The sequence below is a fragment of the Dioscorea cayenensis genome, chromosome 26, assembly GCF_009730915.1.
Source record: "Dioscorea cayenensis subsp. rotundata cultivar TDr96_F1 chromosome 26, TDr96_F1_v2_PseudoChromosome.rev07_lg8_w22 25.fasta, whole genome shotgun sequence".
In the NCBI taxonomy this organism is placed as follows: domain Eukaryota; kingdom Viridiplantae; phylum Streptophyta; class Magnoliopsida; order Dioscoreales; family Dioscoreaceae; genus Dioscorea; species Dioscorea cayenensis.
The window spans coordinates 510,397-518,630 of NC_052496.1; the positions used below are offsets into that span (position 1 = coordinate 510,397).

An 8,234-nucleotide genomic window follows, 5' to 3' on the forward strand; every position below is an offset into this window, starting at 1 on the left:
AAATCTCTCAGAATCGATCAGATCTACTTTTAAAAAATGTCTACCATCGATAGAAGAGAAAAGATACGTGACTATTTCTTTTCTTTTTCTGTTTTAATGAATTTGATTTATCTATTTTTTAAAATAAAAAATATAAATATAAATAAAAAATATAAATAAAAATGCTAATCATAATTAAACAACATTATATATAATATAATTATTATTTATTTATTCATTATTCTAGAAAGCGCGGGAAGCAAAGGCATAATGAAGCGCAGCACAATTGGGAGGGAAAAGCAACAAACGAGAAAGGAATGAAGAGATACCTGCTTCTCATTCACGAAATCCTTCTTCCAGCTCCCACTCGCGAATCCTATTCTTTCTTTCCCCACAAATTCAAAAGCAAAAAAAGCGAAAAGCAAAGCAAACACCATCCTCCTCTCCCTTTCTCCATTCCACCATATTCCTCTCCATTTCCACTCTCCCCCAAACCCTCCTCCATCTCCTCCAAAGTATCCGAGATCGGCGGCCAATGGTGCGGCCATGATGCCAACCATTGTTAAGAAGCTCGCCGTCGAGGTCGTCCACGCCCGCGACCTCATCCCCAAGGATGGTCAGGGTACCTCCAGCCCCTACGTCGTTATCGACTATGCCGGTCAGCGCAAACGCACCCGCACTTGCCCCCGAGATTGCAACCCCGACTGGCAAGAACGGCTTGAGTTCATCGTCCCCGATCCACCATCCATTGACGCTGATGAGCTCCTCGTCGAAGTCTACCACGATGGCCGCCTCTCCGTCCCCGCTCGTAAGAACCATTTTCTCGGTCGTGTCCGCATCTATGGCACCCAGATCCCCCACCGCGGCAATGACGCCCTTATCTACTACCCCCTCGAGAAGCGCGCCTTACTAAGCTGGATCCACGGCGAAATTGGCCTCCGGATCTGTCAGTACGACGACATCCTTGAAGAGAAGAAGCCCGAACCCACCGATCCACCGCCGGCCGACGCAAATCCAGCACCCGGCGTCGGGGAGCCGAAAGATCCGCCGCCCCCGGAGGTAGTCGCCCCTACGGAAACGGCGGTGGAAACCCAATCACCGCCGCCGGTCTCTGTCGTCGTTGTTGATGAAGCTCCGATGCAGCCGGAGAAGTCACCACCGCCGCCGGCGGCGGCGAACCCATTGCCGGAGGAACCACTGGAAATGTATCCACCGGAGGTGAGAAAGATGCAGACGAGTTCGTTCACCGAGAGGGTCAGAGTTCCCAGAAGACACAGTGACATCGATTGCGGCCCGAGAGTTCTCTCTGGCCGGTTCGCTCCATCCTGCGAACCGGTGGACCGGGTTCAAGCCGCCTATGACCTCGTCGAGCCGATGCAGTACTTGTTCGTCCGGGTCTTCAAAGCTCGCAGTCTCCTTGCTTGTGAGTCACCGTACGTGAAGATCCAGTCCGGTCCGCACTTGATGCGGACTAACCCGGCCAGGGAGGTGAACGGACGCCCGGAGTGGAACCAAGTGTTCGCGCTGAGCCAACCCAAACCGGAGTCCACGCTGGAGATCTCAGTCTGCGACGGCGGCCAAGGGGATGCATTTCTCGGTGGCGTGTGTTTTGATTTATCTGACGTGCCGGTCAGGGAACAGCCCGACGGTCCGTTGGCTCCTCAGTGGTACCGGCTTGAAGGTGGGGATGACCGGCATCCAGGCCCTCAGGTGACCGGTGACATTATGCTCTCGGTCTGGTTCGGAACCCAGGCGGATGAGTCGTTCACCGAGGCGTGCACCTCGGACGCGCCGTCCATCAGCCACACCCGGTCCAAGGTCTACCAATCGCCCAAGCTCTGGTACTTGCGTGTCAGCGTCATCGAAGCTCAAGATTTGCGGTTCATGCCACCACCTCCGGGGATGCCGGTGGACATACGTGTCAAGATCCAGTTGGGTTTCCAGTCTTCTAGGACGAGAAGATCGACGCCTAATAGCAACTCATCTTCTTTCGCTTGGCTTGAGGATCTGATGTTCGTCGCCTCTGAGCCGTTGGATGACCATCTTATCGTGCTAGTCGAGGACCGTTCGATCAAAGAGCCAGCCCTTCTTGGCCACGTTACGGTTCCAGTGGGCTCGGTGGAGCAGAGAATGGATGAACGACAACCAGTGGCGACCAAGTGGTTCAATCTAGACTGTGGAAATGGGGATCCCACCTACAGCGGCAGGCTCCATCTAAGGCTATGCCTTGAAGGAGGATATCACGTGCTAGACGAGGCGGCGCATGTTTGTAGTGACTTCCGGCCGACGGCGAAGCAGCTATGGAAACCTCCGGTGGGGGTACTAGAACTGGGGATCATCGGGGCACGTGGCTTGCTGCCGATGAAGACGAAAGGTGGGACCAAGGGGTCGACCGATGCGTACTGCGTGGCTAAGTACGGCAAGAAGTGGGTTCGGACGCGGACCATCATGGACAGTTTCGACCCGCGATGGAACGAGCAGTACACGTGGCAGGTCTACGACCCATGCACCGTCCTCACCGTCGGCGTCTTCGACAACTGGCGGATGTTTGCGGACGTAGCGGATGATAAACCCGATTATCGCATTGGAAAAGTTCGAATCCGCATTTCAACACTCGAGAGCAACCGGGTCTACACGAGACCGTTCCCGTTGCTAGTGCTACTCAAGTCAGGAGTCAAGAAGATGGGCGACATCCACCTAGCCGTGCGATTCGTGTGCACGGGCATGCTATTGGACACGTGGGCGGTGTACACTCAGCCAATGCTACCGCGAATGCATTACCTCCGTCCAATAGGAGTCAGTCAACAAGAAGCGTTACGTGGCGCGGCGATCAAGATGGTGGCGACGTGGCTGACGCGGTCGGAGCCGGTGTTGGGTCCGGAGGTGGTGCGGTACATGCTGGACGCGGACGCGCACACGTGGAGCATGAGGAGGTGCAAGGCCAATTGGTTCCGGATCATGGGAGTGATCGCGTGGACCATAGGTCTCTGCCGTTGGATCAACGATATCCGACGGTGGAAAAACCCCATCACCACAGTACTAGTTCATATCCTTTACCTGGTTCTCGTCTGGTATCCAGAACTAGTTGCTCCCACAGCGACCTTGTACGTGTGTTTGATTGGAACTTGGTACTATAGATTCAAACCAAAGGGACCGGCTGGAATGGACGTGAGGCTCTCGCAAGCTGAAGGAGTGGATTGGGACGAGTTGGATGAGGAGTTTGACGCTGTGCCGAGTGGGCGGGAGGAGAAGGTGGTGAGAGCGAGGTATGAGCGGTTGAGAACGTTGGGGGCGAGGGTGCAGACGGTGATGGGGGACTTAGCGGCGCAGGGGGAGAGAGTGCAAGCTTTGATAAGTTGGAGGGATCCAAGGGCTACTAAGTTATTCATTGTGGTTTGCATGGTGGTGTCGCTAGTGTTGTACGTGGCGCCTCCAAAAATGGTGGCCGTGGCGCTGGGGTTCTACTTCTTAAGGCACCCAATGTTTAGGGATCCTATGCCGCCTGCTAGCGTGAACTTTTTCCGTAGGCTTCCTAGCTTGTCTGATAGGTTATTGTAGAAATTATATACATGTGGTTTTGTTTGGCTGGTTGTGAATAAATCTCAGAAAGATATGAGGTAATGACAGATGAAGTGAGGTATAGAATAAAATGCTTTTCTTATAACAATTGATGATGATAAGAGAATATATTCTCGATGAAAGGATTTCATTGTTGCAGAGGTGTAAAGATTAGAGTTTGGTTGCTGGATTGTCATTGCAATAGAACATGACGTGATGTGATGCGTGCAAGTGTTGAGATGATTCTGTTTGCTGAAAAAGATGAACTACAGAACAAGACGCTTATCCCAATTATATAACCAATTCAAATTTAAAAAAACAAATGTAAAATAGTTATTTTGTTTGTCAGTGCATCCATGAAGTATTTTAATTATGTGCTAGCTAGCCCATGAAAGTTTTAATTTATTGAGATTTTTTTTTTTAAAAAAAAATAATTTTAATATATATATTTTTTTACAAAATAGATAAATTTAAGTGCTGATTTTAATAACAGATTCCGCGGCTGCCACTATTGGAGCTAATGAAGTATACAGAATCAAAACGTAAGATTACTGTATGTAAATAAATATAGACCATATATATTTTCAGAATTGTTATTACTTTAAAATAATAAAATAATCCCACTGAACGGGCACTATCATGAGAGCCTGGACTGTCCACGTCGCGGTGGCGGGTGAAGCCATTTTTGCTTGTGAAGACTCGCAACCACTTGATCGTTACTGTATTCTCGCCATTCTCCATCGATGCTCTTGATCTACGCTTCCTCCCTTCGAAGCTGCGTTCCAATCGGGGAATGGAAGCCCTCTCGAGGCCGATCAACCTTTCTCTCCAATCGTAGAGTGCTCGCCGTTCGCCCCCTTGCCGATGGTTCTGCTCCGGTATGTGAAACCCTAACCCCTTTGTTTCTCTTGATACCACGGTTCTTGATTTCATTCCTTGTTTTTGTAGCTCGATTATGATCCCTCCGACGAGCTTCTTGGCCTTGATGTGGCTCTGGCCCAAAGGTTTGTCTTTTATCAAGCCTTCATCTCTGAATTCCATGCCAGGAATCTTCTCTGCGTATGCGTATTGTTTCGATTAGGGATGTGAGCAATGAACTACCGACGAAGCTGAGGTCTTGGTTCGGCCCCAATGGGCAGTACATCAGGGAGTTGCCTTGTCCAAGTTGCCGCGGCAGGGGTTACACGCCGTGCGCTATGTGTGGAATTGAACGATCTCGATTGGATTGCCCGCAATGCAATGGAAAGGTATTGTGTGTGAATAATTAGTATTTTGTTAGACTAAAAAAGGTATTTTTAATGCAATCCGGCTGAAAGTTAGAATTGGAACCAGCTAGTTGTGTTCTTCGATGGTTGATATTTTAGTTCTAATTGAATTTCTATTGCTTTGATATCTCCAAATGTCATTTAAGCGATTAAAGGAGCCTAGAGATAGCTAGAAGCCGAAAAATGAACTAGAATACGGGTTTTATGGAAAAGCTTCAAAGTTTTGTTGATTTGAGACTTAGGCGAACCTGGTTTCTTTCTTATAACTATTTTTCTTATATATATATTTGTGTGTGTTTGTGTGTGTGTGTGTGTGTGTGTCTATATACTGGCATTACCTTATACTCTTCATGTTCCACAAGGATGTTATATTGTTCCCTTGGAAAACTGCTGGACATTTTTACTGTCTGTGATTTTTGCTTGTGATTGCTTGTATTTGGATCATTCTACTATCATGATTTTAACAGGAGCAATTAGCCAAACAGAAGTTATAGACCATTCCCTATTTAATGACCACAGGGTATTCAAACTTGTCGGCAATGCTCGGGAGATTGTGTGATATGGGAGGAATCAATTGATGAGCAACCTTGGGAGAAAGCTAGATCTAGGTTGGTGGCTTCTCACTCTCAGACCTCATATCTAACACTTTGTGTCCTTTTGTATTTATTTATTTGCTTTTGTTGCCTTAAATTCTGATGGTTCTATTATTCATGCTTTTGAGATAAATTCCCAAAATCAAAACAGTACATGAACAATTAGCTCTCTACAATTGTGCCATCGATTATGTCCTTAAAATATAAATAGGACCTTTTAAGAAAATCATAAATATAGGACAAATGACAGTTACCCCTTGATGGCACTTTAATTAATCAGTTTAGTTAAAACCACATAACAAACATGAGAAACATAACCACATTAGTCACATCTCAACTGTATAAGCTTAAGGTTGGGGAGTATATACACACTCTGATAGAATGGAGTACACGAGCATTATGGAATTGTTTGCCATATTTTTACTTCATTTGTGATTTATCATCAGCAGCATGTATGCATTTTCTTATTTTCTCTATGAAAACGCATATATCACAAGCCAAGCCCTTATAATGTTTATATGAAAGCTTGCTTCTAGCCTTGGTGCATGTGGATTTGTTCTGATGTTTGCTATACCTCTCTGTTAGGCCTTCCTATTAAGAGAGAGGTTACCCTAGACAGCAGTACCAACATTAATTTTTTTTTTTTAAACTTGAATTTTAAAGTAACAAACCATTCTCTCTGTCATAGAGCGGACGTACTGTTTTAAGTAATTTATCCATAAACATGGGGTGGACATTAATTCGCTGTAATTTTGTTCAGCAGTATATTTTCTCTGTGTTTTTTTCATGCAGCTCTCCCCTTAAGGTGAAGGAAGATGAAGAAGTTGATGAGCTAGAACTTAAAGTCAATACCTCGAGAAAATCAAAGCGCAAATATCAGTCACCATCACCAGAAGTCAGTCTAAAAATCAGCAGATCCTTGAGAGTTAGTTCCCAACTATGTTTCATACTTTTGGTTTGGTCTTGAACTACAAGTTTGCAAATTTAGTGTCTTATATTATCATGTTCTAGAAAAAAAATTTTGTGTCGAGCCTAATAGTTGAATGGTTGCAGAGCCTGAATGAAAAAACAGGATTGTTTAGTAGACGAATGAAGATTATTCACCGTGACCCCAAGTTGCGCGCACAAAGAGTAGCTGCAATCAAGGTCCAAACTAATGAAGTTGATTAGTCAAATTTTCAATTCTTGTGCTAATTTTACTGGCTTGATAGAGACATAAATTGTAGAATGTAGGTCTCATTCTTTGTAGTTGTTTTATTCGATCTCAGAAAGCAAAACAGACTGCTGCAGCAAGGAAGCAAGCATCTGAAACTATGAAAGCGTTTTTCCGCAATCCAGAGAATCGGCATAAGAGAAGCATAGCAATGAAAGGTTTGTCTATATAATTATGTCAACAAGGTCTCCGATATTTTGATTTGAACTTACTGCAGTTCTTGTCCTTTCCCGGATTTTTCTTTGATCATGTGAGCAAATCTTGGCATGCAGGAGTGAAATTCTACTGCAGGCATTGCGGACAAGAAGGGCATAGAAGACATTACTGCCCGACGTTGACGAAAATTTCAGGTAACATTAGGTTCAAATGTCGGATATGTGGAGAGAGAGGGCATAATTGCAGGACATGTGGAAGATCGAAGTCGAAGTTAGGTAGAGAAGATGATATGAGAAAAAATACTAGCTTTCGGCAATGCAAAGCTTGTGGTGAAGGTGGCCATGACCGGAGAAATTGTCCCACACTGACCCTCAAAGAAGAAAAGTTTATATTAAATCCCCTGAAAAAATCCATCTTACCTAATTATAACCATGATGATGATAATAAAAGAACTTATTTATGTAGATTATGCCAGGAAAAGGGCCATAACATTCGGACATGTCCTAAGAAAGATCCTTAAAAAACAGTGTGGCAAAACACAATGTTCCACATCTCATGCATTGGGCCATTTATTGTTGACTAGCTGTGCAGGTACATGTCAGGTTCTAAATAATAGTAATAGTTTAAAAAGTTTAGAAAACACCATACCTTTTATTAGATTTGAATTTTGTGTTTATCTATGTTTTTTTTTTTTTTGACAATTTTTTTCAGTATCAACTTGACGCTTACTAAAATTATGCACTGAATTATAGTATAAAACGAATGAATGTTGCAAACCCACTCAAAATGGTCAGGCGGTTGTATTTGAAGATGTACAAGAAAATTTACTTATACTAGATCAAAAATAGTAACTATTAAAACGAAAAAGGAGCTGGAAAGAGATAAGATCAGGATATAATAATTACAACAAAAAGGAGCTAAAAAAGATATAAAAATAAAAAAAATAAGATAGGTACAACAATGTAAGAACAAAGTTAGAAATATCAAGATCTAGCTTAACTGAGTTAGAGAGGTCAACTTGACAAAAATTGCTTGCACAAAATGATCTAGCTTAACTGATAGTTAAGAGTCCAGCTTAACAAAAATTGTTTAAAAATTATGCCAACCCAACATGAAAATACACACAAAATGGGTAAAAAAAAAATAGTAATAAAAGGTGAGCCAGATAATCTCATGTACAAAGTTTCTCTTCAATGTAACTAAATATCCTCTTCATGGAAGAACTCAATTATAAGTAAAGAAATAATAATAGCAAGTTAATGCCTAACTTGGTAAAGACTAAAAGTTGATGTGATTAGGAAGAGACACAAACCACAATGGTCACAGTATCTTCATGGTGACCAATTGCCAACGTTGTAGAGACCACCCTGTTCATGAACCTAGTGGATAAAAATAAAATGCCTCCAGTCATATGGATCCAAAGAAAAGCTCCAGAATATTAAGGGTACCTTAACTTAAAGATGATGAAAA

At 43.9% G+C, this 8,234-nt stretch overlaps 2 protein-coding genes across 2 annotated transcripts; both read left to right on the plus strand.

Annotated features, from left to right (window-relative positions):
• The first annotated feature begins 223 nt into the window (after positions 1-223).
• LOC120253075 (protein QUIRKY) lies at positions 224-3,927 on the plus strand. The gene has a single exon (XM_039261344.1). It carries the CDS (start codon positions 526-528, stop codon positions 3,535-3,537), a length of 3,012 nt encoding a protein of 1,003 aa, XP_039117278.1. The 5' UTR covers positions 224-525; the 3' UTR covers positions 3,538-3,927.
• Positions 3,928-4,172: 245 nt separating this feature from the next.
• LOC120253079 lies at positions 4,173-7,440 on the plus strand. Its single transcript, XM_039261351.1, has 8 exons — positions 4,173-4,415; positions 4,486-4,541; positions 4,619-4,784; positions 5,322-5,410; positions 6,188-6,320; positions 6,449-6,541; positions 6,664-6,766; positions 6,881-7,440. The coding sequence occupies exons 1-8, from the start codon at positions 4,281-4,283 to the stop codon at positions 7,282-7,284; spliced, it is 1,179 nt and encodes a 392-aa protein (XP_039117285.1). The 5' UTR covers positions 4,173-4,280; the 3' UTR covers positions 7,285-7,440.
• Positions 7,441-8,234: the final 794 nt, after the last annotated feature.

Excerpts from the sequence above, each read along its gene's own strand:
- LOC120253075 (XM_039261344.1), top strand. The coding sequence starts at position 526 with ATGATGCCAACCATTGTTAAGAAGCTCGCCGTCGAGGTCGTCCACGCC.
- LOC120253079 (XM_039261351.1), top strand. The coding sequence starts at position 4,281 with ATGCTCTTGATCTACGCTTCCTCCCTTCGAAGCTGCGTTCCAATCGGG. Across the intron at positions 4,542-4,618 it reads GATGTGGCTCTGGCCCAAAG|GGATGTGAGCAATGAACTAC; the intron begins GTTTGTCTTTTA and ends TGTTTCGATTAG. Across the intron at positions 5,411-6,187 it reads TGGGAGAAAGCTAGATCTAG|CTCTCCCCTTAAGGTGAAGG; the intron begins GTTGGTGGCTTC and ends TTTTTCATGCAG.